At 54.8% G+C, this 24,770-nt stretch overlaps 7 protein-coding genes across 7 annotated transcripts; 4 read left to right on the plus strand and 3 right to left on the minus strand.

Annotated features, from left to right (window-relative positions):
• Window positions 1-8: 8 nt before the first annotated feature.
• On the minus strand, window positions 9-6,895 carry B0T26DRAFT_42202 (Sec63 Brl domain-containing protein). The gene is made up of 2 exons (XM_060434913.1): window positions 107-6,895; window positions 9-22 (listed from the first exon to the last, which is right to left on the minus strand). The coding sequence occupies exon 1, from the start codon at window positions 6,791-6,793 to the stop codon at window positions 167-169; it is 6,627 nt and encodes a 2,208-aa protein (XP_060302757.1). The 5' UTR covers window positions 6,794-6,895; the 3' UTR covers window positions 9-22; window positions 107-166.
• A 646-nt stretch (window positions 6,896-7,541) lies between these two features.
• B0T26DRAFT_736696 (uncharacterized protein) lies at window positions 7,542-9,212 on the plus strand (the record flags this gene model as incomplete). The annotated part of the gene is made up of 1 exon (XM_060443358.1): window positions 7,542-9,212. One exon carries the CDS (start codon window positions 7,542-7,544, stop codon window positions 9,210-9,212), a length of 1,671 nt encoding a protein of 556 aa, XP_060302758.1.
• A 203-nt stretch (window positions 9,213-9,415) lies between these two features.
• B0T26DRAFT_635881 (P-loop containing nucleoside triphosphate hydrolase protein) lies at window positions 9,416-10,749 on the minus strand (the record flags this gene model as incomplete). The annotated part of the gene is made up of 4 exons (XM_060436771.1): window positions 9,416-9,787; window positions 9,833-10,384; window positions 10,473-10,551; window positions 10,631-10,749. 4 exons carry the CDS (start codon window positions 10,747-10,749, stop codon window positions 9,416-9,418), a joined length of 1,122 nt encoding a protein of 373 aa, XP_060302759.1.
• A 1,442-nt stretch (window positions 10,750-12,191) lies between these two features.
• Window positions 12,192-14,036, plus strand: B0T26DRAFT_745864 (small conjugating protein ligase-like protein; the record flags this gene model as incomplete). Its single annotated transcript, XM_060444624.1, has 9 exons — window positions 12,192-12,221; window positions 12,296-12,329; window positions 12,406-12,500; window positions 12,556-12,577; window positions 12,642-12,738; window positions 12,797-12,808; window positions 12,869-13,037; window positions 13,089-13,960; window positions 14,027-14,036. 9 exons carry the CDS (start codon window positions 12,192-12,194, stop codon window positions 14,034-14,036), a joined length of 1,341 nt encoding a protein of 446 aa, XP_060302760.1.
• A 1,029-nt stretch (window positions 14,037-15,065) lies between these two features.
• Window positions 15,066-16,142, minus strand: B0T26DRAFT_600304 (uncharacterized protein; the record flags this gene model as incomplete). Its single annotated transcript, XM_060435720.1, has 3 exons — window positions 15,066-15,503; window positions 15,750-16,000; window positions 16,049-16,142. Coding segments are annotated over 3 exons (783 nt in total), but the record flags the coding sequence as incomplete, so codon positions are not given.
• A 2,663-nt stretch (window positions 16,143-18,805) lies between these two features.
• B0T26DRAFT_597361 (uncharacterized protein) lies at window positions 18,806-19,111 on the plus strand (the record flags this gene model as incomplete). Its single annotated transcript, XM_060435644.1, has 1 exon — window positions 18,806-19,111. A coding segment is annotated over one exon (306 nt), but the record flags the coding sequence as incomplete, so codon positions are not given.
• Window positions 19,112-20,709: 1,598 nt separating this feature from the next.
• B0T26DRAFT_635107 (uncharacterized protein) lies at window positions 20,710-22,719 on the plus strand (the record flags this gene model as incomplete). Its single annotated transcript, XM_060436691.1, has 5 exons — window positions 20,710-20,942; window positions 21,163-21,472; window positions 21,555-22,030; window positions 22,096-22,513; window positions 22,582-22,719. 5 exons carry the CDS (start codon window positions 20,710-20,712, stop codon window positions 22,717-22,719), a joined length of 1,575 nt encoding a protein of 524 aa, XP_060302763.1.
• Window positions 22,720-24,770: the final 2,051 nt, after the last annotated feature.

A 24,770-nucleotide genomic window follows, 5' to 3' on the forward strand; every position in this document is an offset into this window, starting at 1 on the left:
CAAAAACATCAATTTTGAGTGCCTATCCAAATCCAGTTAACATGTGAACTCTGGCGTAGTTCAAAAGAAAAGATAAAAATTGTTAGCAGTTGATCAAATATCGTACAATTTCCGAAGCATAATTAGCAGGAGACCGAGCACCTCGCCGCCTCCGGTAACTAGGATATCACTCGTCGTCCTCGTCCTCGTCATCATCTTCGTCGTCGACATCCATTCCCTCCGCCAACTTCACCGAGAAGGTCGGCTCCTGGTCAACGCCGACGTAGCTATCGCTCATCAGGAATAGCTTCAGGTTGTGGTCGCCAGGCGTGGGAACGGTGAACTCCAATCTGAGCTCGAGGCTTCGCCCGACTGTCACTCGCTTGATCGCGAGCAGCGTTTTGGTGCTCTCTTCGCCAACCACCAGCCACCAGTTCTCCGTCTTCTTTCCAGGGTAGAATGGCGCATGGACCGTGGCATCAAACTCTTCGTCTTCGTCCACTTCTCGTTCGATTTTGATCTTGAGATACGACGGCTCGCTAGACCGGAGGTTCTCCTCGTCCTCGACTTCAAATTCCAGCGAGATATCTGGATACTTGTTGTTCGTGAAATTGGCAGCCTGGGAGAGCTGAGCTTGCGAGAGGCCCAGCGCCTTTACGAGCTTTCCGTAGTCTGGATTCTCCTCCGGGTTCATCTTCTCCATGAAATCAAACACGTCTTTGATGCCGAACCTTTCGGCGACCTTCACAACCTCGGGCGTAAAGTTGGGGATCTGTTTCAATGGACTGTCCCGATCCCACATGGCCTGTACCACCATCTGCGACATCTCCATGGCGTTCATGGCATTCAAATAGCCGTCCGATGACAGGATATCAACTGTTGCGCTCAGGAGACTCAAAACTTTGGTCAGAATGACCTCTTGGTCCTTGGCAAGGTCGATGGGCAAATTCATGCGCGAGAAATGCGCCTGGAGCAGAACAAATGCTTTGAAATGCGGCGAGTCAAAGACGGGCTCGGCCATCTTGACAGGAATGCTGTCGTATATCCGTCGTAGAATGACCTCCTCGTGTCGTCTGATTTGTATCGACTCGAATTCGGTGGAGGACATCACAATCTCCAGGATTCCCTTCAGCTTGGTCTTCTTTGTCAGAGACAGCAGGAAAGTCTGCATCGTGATGTACGAGATGTTGTAGTATGCTGCAATCATGGCAGCATTCTGAGGCGCGACAGTCCCGTCCTCGTCGTCGAAGTCGATGATCTTGGACTCGGTGAGATCTTTCAGAGTCGTCTCGACCATGTCCGACAGGTACTGGCTGAGACCCACGTGCGTGGGATCGGTCAAGCTGTAGTAGCTCGGGTTGACGAGTAGCCGTCGGTAAAAGTACGTGAACGTGACCCAGTTGATTGCATCCTCGCCCGATTCAATCATTTTAGTGCTGATTTCCGTCACAAACGCGTCGTGAAGGAAACTGTGCAGATGCGACTCGACCGGGAGAGCCTCATTGAGGAACTTCTTGTAGTATTCCCTCTTTACAGCCGGAAGCATGAGCACTCCACGGCCGCGTCCGTCCTTCGAGGGTTTTGCAGCCTTCCCAAACATCTGGAGAACATCGCTGAGCGGGTAGTCGACGTAGCGATGTTCTCTGCCCTCGAAGTACTGTGTACCCATCACAATCACCAGGTGCGCCGTCACATCAAGCTCCCAACAGACATCGCGGGAGGCAATGAGCACTTGGATCGCGCCATTGTTGTAGAGATGCTTCACAATCCGCTTGTCGCTTTGGCTGAGAGCTTCATGGTAGTAGCCAACACCATGTGCGAGGGCTTCGGCAAGAGCTTCTTCTTGGACGCGCTCTAGGAGTTTCTGGATTTGGTCGATCTCGACATGCAAGAAGCGGTCCTCGTCGTCATCGGCTAGACAGGCAGTCAGAATATCCCTAGCCGTGGCTCTGGTCTGTTTCCGGCTGGGCACAAAGATGAGGGCGGGCTGGTCCGACGACATCTGCGTGACAGCAAGGTATGTCGGCTTTGCCATCGCCAGCATCAAGGATGGGAAGTGTGGAATCGTGTATGATTGAATGTGCAATTCCAATGGCACTGGCCGAACATGGGGGCTGAAGTTGTAAATGTGGTGCTTTTTGGCGTCAATCCACTCGCCTACATCACGGGCGTTTGCGAGCGACACACTCAGACCGACAATCCGCATCGGCTGCTCCGTTTGTGTGCGGATGTAATGCATGCGCGACACGATAATTTCGTAGATGTACCCCATCTGACCACCAAGCATGTGCAGCTCATCCCCGATAAAGAGCTCTACAGTTTGGACGTTCTTTCTCCTCTTCCATTGGCGCGACAAGACATCCCATTGAGTCGGCGTGGCCAAAATGAGATCGCCCTGTTCAAGAAGCTTGAGATCGCTGGTGGTTTCACCAGTCAACTTGACGATGTCCTTGCCTCCACGGAGGTTAGCTAGCCGTTTCTGCCAGTCCTGAAATTGAATGTCCACCAGCTCCTGGAACGGAGCGATATACACCGCTCGGCCAGAATCTGGCTTTGCCCAATGACGAAGCAAAGCGAACTCGGCGCAGACTGTCTTTCCGCTCCCAGTCGATGCGGCCACGAGGACATTGCTATCGGTGTTGTAGAGTGAGTTGAACGACTGGGTTTGGATCTTGTTGAATTGTTGCCAACCCGGGTAAAGTGCTGCAAAGTCCTTGGCCTTTAGGGCAGCGACGGGAAGGGGCTGCAGGTCAAGCAATTCCGTGTGCGGCTGGAACCTCTCTGGCAGAATTAATTTGTTGAAAGAGACGGCGAGGCGAGTCTCTGAATGCATCCAACGGTCGGATATGACCGAGATGAAGTAGTTAGGGGGCATTGGCTCTGTAATCGGGACCGTAAACTCCACAGCATGTTCGTTGGCATCGGATCCTGCGTAGTCCTTGCGCAGGATGAACTGGTCGTGGAAGAGGATGTCTTCGCCGTCGCAATCTTCAACAACTATCCAAAAGGTTTCCGCCAGTCCGTGGATTTCGTCGTCCCACTCAAAGTTTGGGGTGATTGTCAACTCAGCACGGAGCATTGATCTAGTCATGGGCTGTACGTGGGCTTGGACCTCGACACGGGGGAACTTGGCCACAAGTGAGCACACCGTCTTGCCAGCTTTCGGCATGCCAAGCATCTCGCCCATGCGAGGAGGGTCTAGGTCGAGGTAGCTGCTAAAAGGCACCTCTATCCTCTCCGCCTTCCTCACGATCTCGAGAGGGCAGCTGGGAAATTGCCTGAGAGGCGACATGGTTGGCCACATGCGCTTTTCGGCCATCTTGCACAGATTGAGCGCCAGCTTGGCAACAGAAGCCCACCCTTTCTTCATGGTGATCTCAAAGATGGCGCGAAGAATACGTCCAGCCGACTGTGTGACGTAAACCATGTCTGCCATAAGGGCAAGACCGTCCAGCCGCAGGCGCGAGATGTAGGCTTGGAGAAGGACGTTGATCTTGGCAGTTGGCTCCTCTATGCTTTCCTTGACTGGAATTGGCACCTTGGCGAGCAGCTTTGCAAGCTCGAGCTTCTCCTCTTGACGGACAGGAATGTACTTGAACTCGGCGCTCTGGGAGAAAATGCGGAATAGCTCAACGTCGTTGATAGACGGCTGAATGAGCTTGTTGTACGTGTCCATGGACCCGTGCGTGATGTAGTAGTGTGACGCGACACGCCCAAGCTCAGTGGACTGGAGCTTGCCGGTCTTCTCGTCGTATTTGATTAGGTTCGATTTTTTCAGGACAGTTGCCGCCGAATGTATCAGGTCGACCCGTTTCTGCTCCAGAGCCTCGTCGTCCTCGTATTCTGTCCCCACGCTGTAGAGTCCGGGAGAACGGAGCATTCGGACGAAGAGGTAGGTATAGCCGAGCCACTCAACACCTTCATCGCGGCCCCTGACATTACCAAGCACAATCTCAGCATTGAGGTTGTCAATCAATTTGCTTGCAAACTGACTTTCAATTGGGAGCTGCTGGTTGAGCAGGGAGAGATAGTAAGAGACCTCTGCCTGAGTTGTGATGATAATACCTTCACCGTAGGTATCAAACTGTGGCCGACCGGCGCGACCAAGCATTTGCAGCACATCCTGGGGGCTCAGCTCAACCCAGCTGCCCTTCTCTGGCGAGTAGACTTGCGTGCCTTTGATGATGACCGTGTGAGCGGGAAGGTTGACACCCCAGGCGAGGGTGGCCGTGCACACGAGGACTTGAATATGGCCGCTCGCAAAAAGATCCTCAACGTCGGTACGGTCAGCTCGGCTCATACCGGCGTGATGGATACCGAAACCATATGGCAGAATATCCTTAAGGTCCGTATTGTTGACGGCGTTAGCAGCCTCGCTCAGCACTTCGCGAGTACCGGCATCATGCTTGAGAATCTGACTAATTGTGTCCATCTCAAGAGCCTTGTCACGGACGTACTTTGCCGTCTTTGCCGTCTCCTTTCGAGAGTGGACGAAGATAAGCATCTGGTTGCGATTGGTTCCGACGTGCTCAATGACCTTATTATACGTAATGTCATTCATCATCTTGAGCTGCTTGATGGCCTTCTTGTCGGTCACACCGATAAACTCCTGGCGTAACGGACAAGGGCGGAATGAGCCGTCAAAGTGGAAGAGGCCCTTGGCGGTATCAACTCGGAGAAAACTAGCCACATCCCGATAGTTGGGCAAGGTCGCAGAGAGACCGACGATACGGACCGGCTCGCCAGTCTGTTCAGTTCGGCGGATTGTCCTGGCGACGATGCTTTCAAGGACCGGCCCACGGTCGTCATGAAGCAAGTGAATTTCATCAATGATGATGAGACGAACCAGGTTGGTGTACGAGATGTCTGTCGCCTTTCTGGTAATGACGTCCCACTTCTCAGGTGTCGTGACGATGATCTGGGTCTCGGATATTTGTTGTTTGGTAAGTTGACGGTCACCCGTCAATTCCGAGACTTTGATGCCGAACGGCTCCAGGCGTTTCCCAAAGTTGCCAACCTGTTCTTGGACAAGAGCCTTGAGAGGGGCGATGTAGACAATCTTGAACGCATCTAGGTCGATCTCCCCCTTTGCATTCCTGTTCTTCCCAATCTCTCGTAAGATGGTAAGCATGGCAACATTGGTCTTGCCACTGCCTGTTGGCGCGCAGACGAGCATATTGCCGTCATCCTCGAAGGCTGTAGGATAGCACTTTGACTGAATTTTGTTTAGGGATTTCGCCGAGCTGAAGGGTATCCGAGACCATTCAGGCATTTCCGAGATGGGAATGTTGACATCACTTGGGTCGTTCCGTTTCTTTGGAGGCGGGACGTGATACTCCTCGTATCCCTTAAAGGTCCGCTTAGTTGAGTCCTTGGGAAGGGTTATCCTTGGGTTCGTCATCAGGTGATTGCCCTGGTCGAAGATCATATTCTCCAAGTTAATGAGCTTGCGCGGTTGGAGGCCGCCGACAAGATGCCCGTCGGGGCGCTCTGGTTTCTGGGGCTCGCCCTTAAATGCAGCCGAGTCGATGTCCACCTTGATCTCGATCCTGGGCTTTTTCGCGTCATCCCTGGTCTTCCCATGAAGTTCATCCAGGATCCAGCGTAGGCCTTCCGAAGCCATCTGGTGCTCGATGGCTTCACGCGCTTCCTCGGTGTCGGCGTTGGCCAGCCGCGTAAGCCAGACGACTTTCTCGCGGTTCTCGGTGAGCTTTTGCACAATCTTGTGGTGCTCGTAGTCGAAGAGCTCCATCAGATCGTTTTCAACCTCCCGAAGCTGTCTTCCCTCACCGCCTGGCTCGTCTGGCTCCCCAGACAGTATTTGTAGCGCTGACAATGTCTTGTCGTGTTGAGTGTGGGCATCGGGATAGACCTTGCCTATTTGACGCTGCAGCCAGTATGCATCGATGTCACGGGAGGGAATGGTGTTCTCCTGAAGGTTGCCTTGCTTTGCGTCAGGGGCCGAATCGATGACCATGTCCTCTTCGTCCGCCAAACCCGCTTCCTCTTCGTCCCGATCCTGGCCTGCTTCGCCGACCTCGGCAGCTTCGTCGTCACGATCTTCCTGGTCTGCCTCGTCCTCGTCCTCTGAAGACTCCTCACGAACAACACCAACCATGCCGTCGTCGTCTTCGTCATTCTCAAAATTTACAGCGACACCCTGGCGGCCATCGATCTCGTCCTCGCCATCCTGGTCGGCGTCTCCCGTCTCTTCTTCTTCATCTTGCATGTCGTAATCCGTAATTTTCTTGCCGAGATTCACCAGCTCGTTGAACTGCTTGGGGCTCGTTAACTCGCCAAGTATGTCATCAATCTCCTTCTTCTTGTCGAAGTCTTTGAGGTCGTCATCTTTGAGGTACTCGAGAGCCGCGTCGGCAGCACTGCGGACGATCTCGTGGGAAACGTCGCCGAGGTGTTCAGCCACGATGGTCAAGATCAAATTGAACGCGTCGCGTGTAGGCTGCGTCCGTGGCCGATACCGTAAGCCTTCGATCGTAGCTTCGGCGCCGGACAGGATGCCGCCGCCACGCGAGGCAGAGTCGCCTTTGCCCTTGATGTGCTGTAGAATATTAGCACCTTCCCGCATGCTGCCTCGCTCCACATCCGGCATAGTGCTAGACTTTTTTGGTTTTGGGGCCGAGTCGCGGGCTACGCGCGATCCCATATCCTTGATTGACAGGCGGCCAGCCAGCGACTCCGGGTCCCCCGTGGCCTCGTCAGTTCGTCTTGTGACAAACCGACGGTCGGCCTGGAGGACCAGGTTAGACATAGCCGAGTATTTGTACTGCGAGACATCGCGATGGTGGTCCGTCATGTTGGCGGTTGTTGTGGAGGAAAACGAGGACGCGAAGATGGGCAGTTGAGAGGGAGCAACGGTGAAATACCACGGCTCTGGGTTTTATTGGTGAAGAGAAATGGAAGGAAAGAGTGTATCGCGACGGCTGCCTGCGCTCGGTCTGTGGCAATAATTAGCCTGACCCCGCCCCGAACCAAACTATTGTCTCTCTGGCAGACTGAAGATGAGTCAACCCACGCATCGAAAGACCTATGCGCAGTGTGGGAGAAAAGTGACTGGAAGATGGGGTTTTGATGATATTAACTGGCAATCGCGAGGTGGGCGCTGCAGTGAAGTCGTCCACTTTCTTGGCAGGTCCAAGTGGCAGCCGGAATTTTTTGAGCAGCCTCCGGACTTGCGCGACAGCTTTTGATTGGCTGTAAGGCCCAGGGAGCTAAACTCGACCTCAGGCCTCCATTTACCAGCTGGTACCTCACTCCACTGCCCTAGGTCATTGGCAAACAGCTTGTCGGTATCGACCGCTTCTCCAGTCCTAAAACCCCGCGAGACTAAAAGAGAAGAGACAGCCTTCCTTTCTTTCTATTTAGCTATGATAAACTTGCTGGTCAAAGGAGAATGAGGCCCCTCAGTCCATGGAACTGGCAAAGCACAGAATAATTTCGAACTCGTCTGTTAGCTGTGCATTACACGCGTCACCGGACTTTCATTCATGTAAACAAAGTCTGTCCGTCGACGCCGTACGGTTCAGCAAACGGCGTTCATCACAATGAGTTCGCCTGAAGAAGTCCTGCAACGCATCCAGAAGGTGCTGCATCCCTATATCCGGCCACGGGAAGAGGTGGCTCAGATCCGACGAATCTTGGCTCTGCAGCTAGATTCCTGTCTTGAGAATGGATCGGCAACTTCGCCTCTGGCTCTCGTCGACGCGAGCAAACCCAAGTCCTCGCCGACCGTTCGGGGGCTTCGGAGAGAGTATCTCGAAGCATTGTCGGCCAACATCAAAGCTCGCAGTGAGCATAAGGCATGCTGCCTAGAAATCAGCCGTCCCCAGGCAGAAGCCTCCACGGCCGTGGAACAGCAACAACAACAACAACAAAAATCTGACCGCCTGCACGACCATTTGGCCACTATCGGCCTCCAGAAAAAGCAAGAGAAGCTGCAGGCTATCGAGAAGCACTTGAATCTGATACGGCAAAAGCCTGTGGCATCGGCCGACTACCTGGCCCCTGAGCAAATATTCAGCAACTGCCGGCCTCTTCCAGACGTGCCAAAGGAGCTCCTAAGCGCGCTGACGCTTGACAAAACAGCCACCAGCTCGCGCTTGAAGGATCTGGCTGACCAACTAGAGAAGCACGTCCTTCGGGCAAAGCTGCTCCTGAAGCGCGAGGAGCAGCTCCTGGACCAAGTCAAGTCGCGGTCTACAGTGAGGCCCGAGAACATCAGCACAAGCGCAAAGTTCGGGGCGCTAAACACGACCCGGGCTCATCTCATCAACTGGATAGAAGCCGAGCTCGGGAAGGCGGGTGACGGCGCGGGTGAAGACGGAGACGCCACTGACGATTTCGCTGAACCCTTCAAGGCATCTGGAGACGGCGCAGACGCCGCCGCCAGCATCGAAGAGAATCTCGCCATCATCCAGCAGAAGTACTCGCAATACCTGGGAGCTCGGAAGGCCCTCCTCCAACTCGTCAGCCAGCAGCCCAGACCGGTCATCAAGCCCCGGGCCGAACCAAGCACAGCGCCGGCAGCAGCTTCCACGTCCACGCCGCCTCCCTACGCACACCTGCTTTCTCCGTACCTCGAGCAACTAGTCTCGGTTGCCCAAGAGCAAAAGGGGCTCATCGCGCAGAAATCACACCTCAACTCCACCGTCGCCCGACAGCTCGTGGAGAGTTGCCAGGCGCTCGATCGGCTAGCCGAGGAAAGCCAGCTGATCCCCAGTCATCCGCTTCCCGGCGCGAGCGTGGGCGGCGTGGGCGCGCCCCGCCGCAAGCAGACATTCGGCGACGCCCTGGGCGCTGCCGCTGCCGCCGCCTCGCAGGCGCTCAGCCTGTCCGGCAGCGTCAAGCCGTGGGTGTTCGCGGCCGAGTCCGCCAAGATCGCGACGCTCGAGGCCGTGGCCGAGAAGATCGAGGAGGGCCAGCTCGCGCTCGAGGACTCGATACACACCATTGGCGAGATCGACCAGCTGCTAGGACGGCACCCGGTCAGGCAAACTGGCCAAGAGAGCGAGGACGCCGTCGCTGCTGAGGATGACATCTGGCTCGCTGAGAGCCGGCCATCTGGAATGTCGGCCGGGGCGTCGAGAAAGCATGTCAGCCGAAAGGAAGCGACGGCGACGGCGGTAGCGGCAGCTAAGCGCCGCTCGTCTGGGGACGTGTGGGATACATTGGATGGGACTCTGGGGCTTCTGCGATCTGACGGTGATCCGCCGTAACGAGGCGCTAATGGTACAAAATGAAATCTAAAGAGCTTGCCAGGCCTCTTTCCCCTCGCCTGAACGCACCGTCAATTATCTGCCGATACGTGCTCTGGATAATGTAGCCAGCCCATCTGTTCCCTTGGTGAACGATTTAAAATTTCCACCAAAATCCCATTGTACCCATTACCCCTTTTCATTCGCCATTGATTGCCATTCTGCTACTTCCCAGCCATGATCCCGGAGATGCGTAACGCGAGGTCAAGTATTGAAAGGTGCTCGTCGGCGCCGTCTACCAGCCTCTTGTCCATCTCGGAAAACACCATGACGATCTTGTTCTTCTGCGTGTCCGGGATCATCTCGTCGTAGACGACGGCCTGGTAGAGCTGCGTCATGGTCTGTCCCGCGCTCCAGCCGTCTGCCACCATCTCCTCCACCACCTTTGCAACCGCCTGGTACGTGTCCCCCGCAGCCCGCGGCCGCATCGCCTTGACCAGCCTGTCAATCATGTTGTCGGGGATGACACCGGCAATGTCTTCGACGATCTTGACCGTCACCGGCTTCTTGTCCACGTCCATCCCGTCCCCTCCGTCCTCCGCAGACGCTGCTGCCTCGGCTGTCGCAGTCGACGCGCCCACTAACCTCGCGGCGCTCTGCAGGTATGTGATGGCCTTTCGCAGGTCGCCGTCGCTAGAGCGGATGAGAGCGTCGACGGCGCCGTCCTCGAGCGGCACGCCCTCGAGCGCCGCAATCTCCTCGAGGCGGCGGCGGGCGTTGCCCTGGTCGAGGCTCTTGAAGCGGAACTTGCTGCAGCGGCTGGCCAGGGGGTCGATGATGCGCGTGACGTAGTTGCAGATGAGGCAGAAGCGCGTGATCTTGCTGTACGTCTCCATGGTGCGGCGCAGCGCGCTCTGCGCGTCCTGCGTCATGCTGTCGGCCTCGTCGAGGATGATGATCTTGAACGGCGGGCACGGGTACTGCGACTTGTAGCCCGCCGGCGGGTTCGTGAGCTGCATGCGCGCAAAGTCCTTGACCTTCTCCCGCACAATCGAGATGCCGCGTTCGTCGGACGCGTTGAGCTCCAGCACCCGCGACTTAATCAGCTCGGGCCCGTACAGCTCCTTGGCCAAGGCTAGGATCGTCGACGTCTTGCCGGTGCCTGGGGGGCCGTAGAAGAGCATATGCGGGAGCTGCGTGGAAAATCCAGGCTATTAGCCGCCGCTATCATCGCCAGGACTACTGGGTGGGGGAGGGAAGGGGAGAGCGTATGCCACCAACATTTGATGCCTGGAGTGTCCGTTGCAGGACGGTGATGGTGTGGTCTTGGGCAGTCACATCGCTCAGGGTTTTCGGACGGCTGGCAGGTAGTCCATTAGCTTCTTTCTATTCGCCGGTAGATGTTTGTATCCTGCACAGAATCTGAATTATTCTCGTACTATTTCTCAACCCACGGCTGAGCTCTGGGATTTTCGCTTGTCTGCTTCTCGGTGTTGCCCGATGATGCGCCATTCGCCGCGGCGGCCTTCCGGGCCTTGAGATCAAAAAAGCTTGCCATGGCGGCAAAATGCTTTACGAAATACTAGGGCGATTTCTTTCCACGTCCGGCAGCCGCAATGTTCTCGAATTTGTGTTTCGGATGGCTGTTTGGTGGTTTAGAGATTCCAGCAAGCATGCACTTTACGCGTCGAGGCAGCAAACCGCGCTGAGATCGCGTCGAATCCCTGCCCTCAGCACGCGCCCCACCCGGACACCTTTTCCCGAATTGAGGCACCTACAGTATAGAGGATGTACATCGGTACTGCCTGGTACGTACGAATCTGTCAATAAGAGCAAGCAAAATCCCCCCGCTGATACGTAGAAGTGGTAATATCGAGAAAAGGAATTTATCACTATGTCATTTACTACCAGATGTGGCAACATGTTTTTCAAGCAACACACAGGGCTGTGCAAGAGGCGAGATCCATCCGGTAGATGGGTATCTTGTCACTCCGAGGTGCAACCTAGACTAATGCTCAGCAGAGAATCCCAAGAGCTTGGGTCTTCCGCTATGGCCTGCAAATCGATGCCGGTAGGCCTTTTTATCGTCTTTTCCGTCCCTCCGGTTTGGGCTGTGATGGATTGTACCGAGGTTATCATGATTAGCAAAACCAGCTGCCCAACTTGAATGTTCAAGTTCTTACCGTCCCAGGTACCCTAGCTTATGCAACTCGTCAGTCAACTCCGCTCGTTTTATATGTCGATGGCCAGCACGCACACGTCCTTGTTCCAATGTTCCAAGTGATGTCGTGTGCCGGTACGTGCGGTGTTGCTATCCGATACATCCAAGCTGGCCTGTCCAAGGGTCCCAAAAAAGAAATACCTATCTCAGCTGCTGCCTGCACTGGCCAAAGAAGACTTCCTGTTGTCCCTTTGCTAGAGCCTGCAGTATCTTGTCGTCATCGCCAGTTCTTACTCGGGTAGGTACCTTAGGTCTTGAAAGAGACAGAGAGGCCAAGTACCCAAGGTAGAACTTACCAAAAGGCATTATAGGATTGGAGTATTTGGTAGGTAAGGTATCTTAACTGCTTCGACCGTTCCGGGCCAAAGAAACTGGCTAACTAGGCTTGAAAACCCGACGCTGTGGCTGTTGCGGCGTAGGTTGAGGTTCGTTTTGGTTGACTCTGCTGCCTGAGGTACCTAAACCGAGGTACCGCCAGTGAGTCGAAAGTCACCTAAGTCAGCCCCATTTAGTCCAAACCCAGGCTGCCGTGGCCCTTAAATCACAAGGCAGGCTCCCCTCCCCTCCCCACCCCTCCCCTCCCCACCCCTCCCCCCTGCTCCTCCCGCATTGGAACGGGCCTCCAGGTTGAAAGCTCTCCAACGTTGGGCGGTAACCTCTCCAAAGCCTCGACTCTACCTCCCCGAAGTCAGAACCAGCATTCACTTCGTGGAACCATTTCCCGGCGCTTCCATTTGTTCTATGAAGCTGCAAAGCCAGGCTTCTCGGTGAGCGCAGCCATGGATCAATCCGTCTTCCGAATCACCAAAGTATGTCGCTTCCCCTCCCAAGGCTGCGGTGGGGTTGCAAGGCTGACCACGACCGACCTCGTCCCCGACACCAGGAGTTGAGCGAGCTCCAGAAAAACTCGGATCTGTGTACGTTGTTCAGTATTCTAGATTCTCCGGTGAAGTATAGCGTCTTGCGGCGCTCTCTTGCTGACGATGCTGGTAGCTCTCGCTGTTGCTTGTCGCGACATCGATGTCCGCAACGTTAAGGCGCTAATCATCGGGCCACACGAGACACCATACGAGTTCGGCTTCTTTGAGGTAATGATAAGCTTAACTTCTACCTCGTGTACAGTCTTGGCTAACAAACCTGTAGTTTGCCTTCAAGTTCGGCAAAGGTGCGTGCCGTCAAGAGTGTACGGATTGCGGCGAGCCGCTTTACTTACCAAGTTCTGTAACTAGAGTACCCGCGCAAGTCGCCTCAAGTCACTGCCACCACCACGAACGGGGGCCGTTGCCGATTTAACCCCAACATATATGCCAATGGCCGTGTTTGCTTGTATGTCCTATACGGCTTGTCCCCGCTAATAATCGTGGACCTGCTAATTAAGCTCTAGGTCCATCCTCGGGTAAGCCTCCCTCAACTTCGACGATGTTGTATGGCGTTTATAAGACTAACATCCCCCTAGCACTTGGCGTGGGGAGAGGGGTGAAGAGTGGTCGGCCGCGCAGGGCCTCGAGTCGATTCTGCTTTCGATACAGAGCCTGATGTCGTCGAACCCGTACGAAAACGAGCCCGGATTCGAGGATGCTAATGAGCCGTCGGACAAGAAGAATCAGAAAGAATACGTGCAAAAGGTTTAATAGGCATGTCACTGGTCTGATGGTCGCGGGCTAACTTTGGCCTAGATTCGTCACGAGACCTTGCGGGTCTCCGTCATCCAGCGATTAGAGGAATACCTCGGAATCGGAGTTGACGGTCAAGTCACAACACCGATAACCGCCAAAGACAACTATGATCTCGATATGGATGTCTTGGAAGATGAATCGACTGTTCCTTTTGAGCCATTCAAGGATCTGTGCAAGCGCAGATTTTTGTGGTATTACGACTCATATTTGGCTACAGTTCAGAAGGGAAAGGAGGAAGTTAAGGATGGACAGCCGTTTGTTAGAATGCCATTCGAGGGCTCAAGCAACACGATGGAGGGCAAGTTCAACTACACCGAACTCGAGAGACGGCTTCGCAACATCAAAAAGGCCCTCGATGCTGAAACCGAGAGTTGGGCTACGCAGGGCCTGGAGGCAAAGGCCAACGACACCACGGTATCCGTGAACCTCACGAGACAATACGAGCAAGTCGTCGAGTCGTTCAAGAGATCCGATACTCCACACAACCTCGAGCTGTTGGACAACAACCCCTTTGTCTGGCTGCTGACGTATTTTGGAAAACCCATGACGAATCTCGACGGAGGCTTGTTCAGAGTGAAATTCAGCTTCAGCCCTCGCTTTCCAGAGGAGCAGCCTCGGATCAAATTCGAGACTCGCATGTTTCACCATCGCATTTCCCTTGATGGTACCCCGTGCTACTTCCCAGCCACGAACCGGCGGGAGGATGCCAAAACTCACATTGAGGCTGTCATTGAGGCACTGGAAGAGGAGCAGCCCCCGTACGACCCAAGAACGCTTGTTCACCTCGAGGCATTCAAGCTATTTTGGGGGTCCCCCGATGATCGCAGAATGTACAATCGGCGTCTGCGTCGGTCAGTTCAGCAGTCGATGGAGTAAGATCACACATGAAAATACCTAGCGATGGCGGCCTTCACATTTCTTGCTAACAATATCTCCAGGGATCTTTGAAGCCGCCCCTGACATGGTGTCGTCTCTGTTTCCATTACATTGTTTCTTTATGCATGGCAGCGGCTCAACAGTGCCTCATTTTCCACTTGTGAGTTTCTCCTCGACGAAGCGGTTCGGCGTTCGGACATGTCTTTGGGTTCGGTGACGGGGTGGGTATCGCACACAAGGGCGAAGGATATTACCTCGGATGGGGCTGGAGTTTGAGGTTTCTAGGCGTGCGTATCACGATAATTCTAGCATCCAGATCCTCGATTACTGGGTGCCAAATTGGCGTTTGCTTGTTTTTCATTGCCTTTTAGGACTTAGGCACACTTGACTAGATACCATGGTATGATTTTGTGCCATATGTGGAGTCTGAACCGAAGTTTTGTACTACTGATACCTCATGCAGTCTGTCGTTGGAGGCGAGTCCCATAATACGCTGGCAATCTGTTTACTACTCATTGTAAATTAGCCAAACGAAGGGCGAGTCACGAAAATGTCCCGAGACCTACTCGAACCGCCTAGGACCTGGAGCATCTTCAACATGCCAATGCCGAAAGGCTCTGCTAGCCGCTACAGCTATGAGCATCAAATAGAAACGAGGTTCAACCCCAAGGATATATTCCACTGAAGCTAAAACTACAAACCCAACACAGAGAGTTTGAGGACGTCCCTCCATCATATGTGTGTAAAACTAGCTAGACAGTTAGTCAAGGTAGGTGTGCACCTCGTCCAGCTTCTGGTTGAATAATTTCCATGTTTTTTATTTAGCGATCCCAAGACTGAGCTCCTGCGAAAAAGAAAACACGAATATCGCTCAAATGAACAAATTAATAAAAACTCCAGGCTATGCACCGGTTGTGTCTTCGTAACGTTGTGTGTTAGGGAATCATGATTTCATAATGTTCCCAGACGCTTCTCGAGAAAAAGGAGGCTGGGATGGCCTCGTCCCAGACGGGGCCAACTTGTTTGGGTGTGTGTTGGTGAGAGAGGAGAGGAGAGGAGAGGAGAGGAAAGGCGTGTAAATCGTGTTCAGCGCTTGCCCCCCTTCGCTTTCTTCTCCAGCTTGTCCCTCCCCGGCGTGTACGGCGCGGCAATTCCCACGAGACGCCGCGGAGGCGGTTCGTTCGCAGGCGCTTTCTGAGCACCAGCCTTGAACTCGTACGCGCCCCCCGGCCCCAGCACCGCCGGTGCCCCCAGCGACGGCGCCGCTACCTGCTCGGCGTGCAGCTTGTCTAGCGACTCGCCTACTACAGCGTACTGTGCCCAGTTGACGGGCGGGCAGCGCACGACGTTCTGTGGCTTGGGAAGCTTGCGCCAGGCCGCTGCCGCGGCGGCGACATCTTTTTCGGCTTTACGCCGCTTCTTGTTTTTCTTTTTCTTTATTTTGTCAGCACTACTTGGTGTCGCCTGTGATTCCGTGCCGGCGGCGCTGGTCCCGGCCATGGCGACGTTGCCGTCTGCATTCCCGTCCTCGGCGTTCTCCTGGGCTGCCGGAAATCTGATATCGGGGCTAGACGCTGTTTCGGTTTTTATGTGTTGTGCTTCCTCGTCTTCCTCTTGCTCGTCCCCGTCCGTGTCGTCATCCTCGTCGTCATCGGACGAAGAGGAAGAGGAGTCATGGTCGACCATGCCATCCTCGGCCCTGCCACTATAGCGATTGTAACCCTGGCCGTGGCCGGCACCCCCGCGCGCCCCCGAGAACATCAGCGGATCGCCCTCCATGCCCACCCGCCCCAAAACCAAGTCGGCGACGAACGCGCCGGGGTCCGCCAGTGCGGCTGCCTTGGCCCGACTGAGAGTCTGCATGTCGGCAGTTGCGCGCGCGCGCTGCAGCTGCAGGATGGAGATGGCGCTCTTGAGGGCCAGCACGTCCGGGTTGTCGTCGAAGGCTATAGGGACGACAGGCGGCGGTAGGATGCCGACCTGGTCAGGCTGCGAGTGCGCAAATGCAGGGCGGCCTAGCGCGAAATCGCGAGGGTCTGGCGGCTTCGACGGCGACGAGTTTGAAGCCCCGTCGGTCTTTGGACAGCCAGACGAAGTACTGGTAGCGGCAGTGGCCGGCAACTGCGCTGGCGCTAGCGTCGGCGTGATAGGGCTGACAGGCGGTCGCGACGGCGACGGATCTCGAGGGCTCTTCTGGTGGAGGTCAGAGCTCGTGCTGTGTTGCGTGGCGGCGGCAGCTCCGGCGGCAGCTCCAGCGGGGATCCCGGTAGCGATAGTAAGACCAGGCATAGTCGCGACCAAGCTAACGAGGTCCTGTCCAGGGCGTGCGGGCGGCGAACCCGACTTCTTCTCTGATAAGAGCAAACTCGAGCCCGAACTCGGCGGGCGAGGGGCTCCACGACGCGCGGTTGTTAAGTCACAGAGGTTTTCTGTTAAACTTCAGAAAGCGGCACTGGATCGCATCCGAAGTCACAAGGCATCCGTCAGTGGAGGGAGAGGCACCTCCAGGCAACTCTTTAGAGGGTCAACCCAGCAAATAGTGGGGGAGCTTGCAGATTTAAGTGGGTCTTGCATGGGATTGCTTCGCCCGGTGCGGGTCGACAGGTCAGTTTGGGCGTTGATACGAAGACACTAAGGCAGCTTGCTGCATTACACTACCAGTTCTGGTGCACAGTACAAACCTGTCGGCGGCACCTTCCTGTGCCTAAGGTACCTGGCTTGACCTAATCACAGGCAGAACGTTCTAGGCCTTTTTGTTTCGTCCCTGCAGACATTAGATAGGTACTACTAAGGTGTTGCCGCCATCGTTCGCCTGGACCACTCTCTCTCCCGGTGCGGGTGTTTGAGTCTAAAAAACGCACGCGTAATAATAGGGAGCCTAGGTAGGCCAGAGCCTCAGCGTAGAAATGAACGGGCTTTATACCCTCCTCCGGGATTGGATGGAAATGACAACTGACTGGTTCCATGCATGGCTCTAGCCCACCCTGCTAATTTGTTATAGTCTCGCCGTTATATGTAGGGTCGCTTTCTAAAAGACAGTTCAGCTCGCACGGAGAAGAATGCTTGAGATTTTGCATTGGGGGCAGCATCCTCCTTGGCAACACCTGGGTAGAAATTTGAAAGATGTGTAACCTGAGTCAACTGAAAACGGTACTCATCTGCTTCGTTATAACCCCTCGCTGCTTGTGAGACGGCCCACATCAATTACCAGTACTCATTTTGGATGGATATACTCTAAGGCTCACTGTGGGTGGTCTCTACTGGGGACGGGTAGGCACATGGCAATGGTATGAGTGGCTGCGCAAGTCAAACTACTGCACGAGTTCGCCATGTGTGCCAAGACAAGCTGGCACCTGTGCACCAGGGCCCTTCCCACGGGCCGCATGTCATCCAGTAAGAGGACGGGATTCAACATGCCCTTGCGCAAGGCAAGACTATTCAGGAATTGGCGTATTGTCGACGGTCCCCTTCATCGACACTGCTCCATAAGGCGAGCAGCCTACCCGGAGAACAGAAAATGGCCAGAACCATGTTTTCAGTTTCTCTTCCCTCGAACCATTCCTGATTTCTTCAAAACCTCCAACTAACTACATCAACCCCTATTGAAAGTGGCCCGTCCCCTTGCTCCTATCGATGCCTTATATCCCGCAAGGCCTGTGAGATTCTAAACTTGATACCCCTCAAGGAGGATTTGAAGGTTCCGGACAATACCACTCTCATTCTCGGCCAGGCATCGAGCTATGAACTGTGCAAGTCTTGATCCGAATGGCATCGGGAACCACCGAGTTTTTTCCTTTTGTTCTTTCTGACTTAAGCACGCAAACTCTACAACCTCCGGCCATCTCAGGGCCCGACTTCCGGGAACACACCACGCCGTCAAACTCATGCGCCACGTGCCTACGCTAGACTAGCTAAGACCTATCTCCACCCCGTCTTTCCACCCGGCAGTCTAGTGCGATATCATCGTGGAGTAAGAATCGGCCGTAAGACTTCCCCATCTATCCTGATTCACCTAACCAGCCTATGGACAAGGCTGACGCCCCATATCGGAGGGTTTCAGAAACCACGCCTCGGACTTTTCGTGTTGCGTGACATTCACTTCCGTGTCTGTTGTCCCTCGTACGATTAGGAGCTCGGGGGAAGGGGCCTCGTCAGCGACGGATCTTGTCAGTCGGAAAGCGCCTACTGAAGCCAAGCGGGAGAAGAGCTGGTGTTTCCCTCTGTGAAACCTCTCTCGCCGCCCAGCCATCCACTCGGGGCGGGCTTGATACTTATCCGCGACGGAAAGCACGCGTGCTTGACTCTCTAGACTGGAACCAGTAGCCCGGCCCTGTCCCACGGATCGGGTCTTGTCAGTGTCGTAAGCTGGGCTCCGTGACACCAGAGTTCTTGACCCCTTTCCGGCTGTCTCATATCTGAGCCACACACCCGCGAGGATTCGGATAAAGAAGAGCCAGGCAGTTCCTCTCGGGACTAGAAGCTGTTCACTCGGAGAATCGTGCGTCTCAGCCCATGAGATTATAAACGTCCTTTGCGTACGGGCTAAAGCCAGCGCTCATCCCATCCTGCTACTCAGTAGCACTCACCTCAAGAGCTGCACTCTAAGGCAGAACATTACGGAACTAGACATATACCTGTCGGTGTCCAGCCTAGAGATGTCCAACAACATGAATATCCCTCTCAGACAGACGGTGTCCGGGACCAGCTCTCAAGACAGATCCCACTACGAGCCATCGTGGGCGGGCGGAGACCTGAAATACCAGAGCACCAGCCAATCCAGCACCACGTCGCAAGGAAAAGGCGGCAGCAGCAGCAGCAACAACAACAACAGCAACAACAAGCCTCGGCTGCTGAGCAAGATCCACAAGTTGGCCGACTGGCTGACGACAAGCGAGCCTTCGGCGCAGGCACTGAAACAGCACAAAAAGAGGGAGTACAAGAAGGCCGGGGTCAAGGTGAAGGATGGCGAGGCCAACGCCAAGCTCCGCGCGCCTATGGGCGAAATCCCGGCTGACGCCGCCAGGCTAACCTCGGGCCCGAGCCCCGAGGACATTGCCAGGAAGAGGGCCACCGAGCGGCGCAAGCAGAGCCACTCTAGCAGTGGCAATCGAGGCCCCCAGCCGTCTCTGGCGTCGTCTCAGTCTTCCTCGGACTTCTGCTCGCTCCCTGGCGGGCAGGACTCGGTCTCTGTCGCCGGATACGACCTGCCGTTTGATGGCTGGGGACACTGACCGGGAAGGCGATGTGGTTTAGGGGGCCGGTCGTGTGATGTAACTCGTTGTGGAGAGGGGGTTCTGGTTGAATCGTGATTCAAAAGAGCTGGTGGTGTTCGTGGTATTGAGGTCATACCACTGATGGCTTGCCTAGGAAGGAGTGTAGTAGTACTACAATGGGTGGGTATGGATTGGTTCTGTTCTGTGTTATCTATACTAGAAAGGGAATGGTCGTGCGACTCCGTTTTTGGGGATGTGTGCGCGAGGCCCGTACGACCACGTGGCCCGTCAAGCGGGCACGTGAGTATGCACGTGGCTCACGCCCTCCCTTCACCTGAAGTACATTCACGAATGCCGCTATTCCAATAGGTGGTACTGCTTCGATCTTATTCTGGGGATAACTGAATGACATAAGGAAAAAAAGGAAAAAAAATAACAAAAAATGAAAGTCAACGAGGAAGGAAGCAGGAGGGTTAAGAAATATGGTGCTTCCAATGCTAGCCTAGCCTAGGGCGTAAAATTAAAGTTTCTGAAGTGCGAGGCGTTCCGAGGGCAGATACCCAAGTATCTAAACAAAACACGCCCACTGTGGATTTTACTGTCTCTTATTATCCAGTTCGAGCGGACGAAGTCAACTAGAACACCCCAATACCTAGCATATCAGGCAAAACTATTTTGTTTCTCTCTCTCCCTTTTTTCTTCCCTTTTTTTTGGTTATTTTACCTTGACGCTGGTCCCATTGTTGGTAGGGAGGCCGAGCCCAGCCATGTGATGTGCTTGGTTAGCGCGCCCTTGCTAGCGGCGGGTTGCTGCAGTGTCTGGGCTAACTTACGGCCCAGCAGCCAATAGGGGGGCCGGCACGCGATCTCGAATAGGAGGGGCCATGACGTCGTCGATGGGTTTGTTGGGGGGCGTAGTGTAAGTCGGGGCCTGTTTCTGTTTAGAAAATATGTCGCCTGTCGTGCTACTATTGTAGTGCAATTATTTTGGGCGTACCTACACGATTTTGTATAGGTACGACACTGTGTAGATATCGAGTATACTGCCCGAGATTATGTGCATGTGTGCGCTGGAGGAAAAGGACGGGAAATAGAAAGTGAGGTGCCTGGTTTCCGCAGAGGATTCGATGAAATATCCATCAGCAACTTTTGACCTTTCTACCTTACCTATAGCACCTAAACACACCCCGGGATAAAACAGGTCTGAAGATAGCCTACCTACATACAGGCATCCCATCTTGGCCTTCCCAGGTCTATCCAGGCAGCCGGGCAAGCTGCATGCACTCCTAACTACCTTGACTACCCGCACTACATCTTCCATATCTCTACCCCCGCTTACATCACATCACACCACACCGCGGGGCAAAGGTCTCACAGTTCTCTCCACCAACACCGCCATCTCCATCCTCAGCAGACTGAATAGTAGAATAATATCCACACAAAAGGGCAGACAATCCGACGTTACCTTAGCTTGCCACCCACCAACTTCATCATCTCACACACAAAGGCCAAGAGACAAAAAAGGGGCAAGCAATGAACAAGCACCTCGGGTCCCAGCGGGACGAGGCGCCCGCCGGCCGGAACCCGGACTCGCCACCGTCGTCCGCGGAGCACTACCCGGACGAGCATACGCGGCTGCTCCCGAACCGCGTCGACAGCACGCCGTACCTGTCGCCCGACGACCCCGCCGTGTCGCCCTACAACCTGTGGACTGTCCGTTTGGTGCGGTACGCCACCGTGGTACTTACGTGCATCACCTTTGTCTGGTATGTAATTTTCACTCACCTACCCGGGCCTGTTCCGTGGTGGTTAAGTTGTGAAGAAGAAGAGTTTGGAGATGCAGACTGGCGACGCCCAGGCTTGTCACTTTCTCTCTCTCTCTTTCTCTCTCTCTCTCTCTCTCTCTCTCTCGCACACACAAACACGAATACATAAATGCGCTTGAGTTACTTGAGCAGAGGAGAGAAGCTGACAGACCCCGAATAGGTGGGTGCTGATGTTCGTGTCAGCCTTTATCACGCCGCCTGGCCTGCACGCGCGCGGGTCGCCGTGGTTCGCCTTCAGCTACGCCACCATCTCGCTGCTGACGCTGCTGGTGACGCTGCTCTTCTTCGCGGTGCCCAGCAAGTCGTCGCGGCTGCTGAGCATCGTCGCGGCCGGGCTGCTGCTCGTCGGCACCATCATCATCGCGGCCGTCGAGAAGATGAGGCACGAGGAGCTGTGGATCGGCGTGGCGAGCGCCGTCTGGGCCACCCTGGTGACCGTCTGGGTCGTCGGGGCTGACCGCGTCGTTCAGGTATGTTTTCCTTCTCCGTTCTCCTTAACCTCGGCATATTATACATCACCGTTGTGCTTGTTACTCACAGGACCAAACCTAGTGGGGCAAGACGGAAGAAGAAGAACGGCTCACGGGCCGGCCCGAGACGCGGCGCACGCTGCTGGAGTGGGTCGAGGTGCTGCTGTCGAGCGTCGTGCTGACGGCCGTCGCCGCCGTGGTGCTGCTGATGACGGCCAACCTAGCGATGCGGGCTCTCGACGCCCGCCTGGCGCCGCCTGGTGAGCGGTACTGGGTCGACGGGGACAAGTATCAAATCCACCTGTACTGCCACGGTAACCAGACAGACACCGAGGGCCGCCGCGTCACGACGGTGCTCCTCGAGGGTGGCGAGGACCCCGTCGAGCACACCTTATGGCAGTTGGCCGACAACGCTCTCAAGAACGGCTCCATCGGTAGGTACTGCTTTGCCGACCGCCCCGGTGTGGCATGGAGCGACACGGCTCCGTCGCCGCTGTCGGCCAGCATGGCTTCCGACGCTCTCGGAGAGGCGCTGTCACGTGCTGGAGAGACGGGACCGTGAGTATCTCCCCTCGGGTTCTGAGCTCTTAGTTTGTTGTGCTAACGGCAGCGGCTTCGTCTAGTTGGGTGCTCGCCAGCGCCGGGATTGGGTCGCTGTACTCGCGCGTCTTCAGCTCACGGCATGGCGAGGAGGTGCGCGGCATCCTGATGATCGACCCGCTGCACGAGGACCTGCTTGGACGCGTGGGCGCGCCGGGTCGCGGCTTCCTGTTGTGGCTACGCGGCGTCATCTCGCCCGTCGGGCTAGACCGGCTCACGGGGGCCGTGTTCAGGGGCCGCAGCGCGGCGGACCGGACGTGGGGCCGGGCGGCGTACCAGTCGGGCAGCTCCATCTTCGCCAAGCTCCAGGAGAGCCTGGTCGCCGACTCCTTTACCAAGCGCGACGTAACGGCGAGCCGCACGATCCAGAACCAGAAGACGCCTGTCGTAGTCATCAGCTCGGGCCAGCAGATCCGCAGGGACAGCGAGTGGGAGGCCAAGGTGTGTACAAATGTCGCCCCATGATCCAGAGATATGCTGACTATAAACGCCCTCACCCCCTGGAACAGCAACGAGATCTCACCCACCTCACTTCAAACCTGGAAGACTGGGACATTGTAGACGAGGCGCCCCACGAGGCCTGGCAGACCTTCAAGGGCAGAGAGCTGATTGAGAAGAGGCTGAAGAAGCTCGTCAAGGCACGATAGTTGCTCCCCGATGTTACCATACCCATACCATGCCTGCCTCTCAGGCAGCGAGCTGAGAAGGGCTTTTGTGATGGGTGGGGGCCTGTCGGCGTGTTTTACGAGCTGAAAGCGGACAAAACTTGGCTCAGCCGGCATAAACTACGGACGGCTGCCGGGTCTGGCGGTTTTAAAGTTGGCGAAAGGCATGGAGGTAAGGTAGGTAGAGGTGATTGGACGAATCAAGGCTGAATTGTGAGGTGGGCCGTTGGGATGGATGGGCTGAATAATGAGTTTCGAGTTTGATCTTGTCTGCAGTCATTTGTGTGTATGTATGTAAGGTAAGGCATGTTAGGTTGCATTTGCGACTCGGAAGTGAATTTGGTGCGCACATGTGCTCAGAGTTTGTAGCTAAAATAAGACCCGTCGAGATGTTCTGAGTATGTTTATGTTGTTGTTAGGTCATTACAGAAGACAAACAGCTGTTGGGTGTCTTGATGTACACACTGGATATGGTTTTGGACCCTGATTACGGATACCTGGAAGTCGTAACTGAACGAATCCAGGGAGGGAAAGTAGGCCGGTGGGAAGGTGCTGCACTGTATCCGTATGTAAGGTACATGTATACACCTTTTTCGTTTGAGGCACACTCTGTGAATGTGCCCCTTAAGTAAGGCAGTGATTCTGACACACCCTTTTGAGGTTCTGCGTGAGATCGCAACCTCTTCCATCTCATAGCACGCAAAATCTAGGCCGCATGTACTGTTAGCAAATGAAGTGCACAGTAAGACCTATAAGCGGTCAGAGAGAGGCTGTGTTTCACGTCTTGATTAAGGCTAGGCGGGAGGACAAGACTGCATGCTGGGGGCCCATCCCACCTGCAGCTTGATGCTCCCATCAACCTTGGTCAGTAGTGTATGAGTGTGTCAGAATGAGTGACGAAATCCAAACAAACTGAGAATCAATTACCAACGATATCAGAAGCGAGGGAAGCAGGGCCCAAAGTGATATACCATCCCTTCAAGGAAGGAACTACGAATACCAGGTATCCGTACCTTACCCAAGTAGGGGACTTTCGAGACTCGAGCATGCAGTTTCGTTCAGCTTTTGGACTGAAGAACGGCGAGGTGGAAGGGCTGAAATCATTGTGCATCACGTCGCTGCATCTACACTCCAGCCCTGGGCTGCTTTATAACCTAATTGTTAGCGCGATACCGCATTTCCGCAGGTTGTACGGAGTATCTCCACGAAATATCGATAGGTTGCCCTGAAACATGGAACATGTAGGTGCTGGGGGAAACCTTTTTGATAATAACTTCCTTTCCCTAATCTATCCAAAAGTTGCTCTTCTAGCTTCGAGATTGTCAAGTTCTCGTATTTGGGCCGGGACACCGTCGCTAGAACCGAACTAGCAACTAAACAAGTGCTCGTGTATCCCATTGATACCCAATGGAAGAAGCGGGCAGGCAAGTTGCAGAAGGAAAACTTGGCGTCGGAACGATGGAGACCCCTTTGGCATTCTCGGGGCTCGCTGCATGATTATTGATTCATCCATTCCCAGCTCCTAGCCCGCGTCTCTTCGGTAGGCCTTGAATGCTCTACTCAGGCAAGATACATATCCGTACCCGATCATACAGAGATAATAGGACCTCCAGATATGATTATCCATAGAGTCTGAAGGGATGTTGGTAACTTAAGGTGAAACAGGTATGGAAGGTATCGAAGGGAATGTATTGTGTATTGTGCAGTAGTATATACCTAACCTTAGTTGTTGTTTGAATGCTTCGCTCCCGACCTCAGATTGCCCGACATTCCTGTCGATATCCAATCCCACTGCACGCCGACCGGTCCTGCTGCACATTGCTCTGATTTATTAGTGTTTCCACTTATCGTACAATACCAGCCTGCGCCTTTCCCTGGTTTGGGCAACGTAGGTCGAACCGGCGCGCCACTGTTTGGTATTTACACCAAGACGGTAACACTAGCAGGTCCTTAGGCTCACTGGCGTGCCAGGCCCAACTTGGACGCCAGAAAGCTGGAAATTACCGTCTCCGCTAATGGCGCGGGCTTGCCGA

This window comes from Lasiosphaeria miniovina, assembly GCF_030549165.1.
Source record: "Lasiosphaeria miniovina strain SMH2392-1A chromosome Unknown B0T26scaffold_1, whole genome shotgun sequence".
Taxonomy (NCBI): domain Eukaryota; kingdom Fungi; phylum Ascomycota; class Sordariomycetes; order Sordariales; family Lasiosphaeriaceae; genus Lasiosphaeria; species Lasiosphaeria miniovina.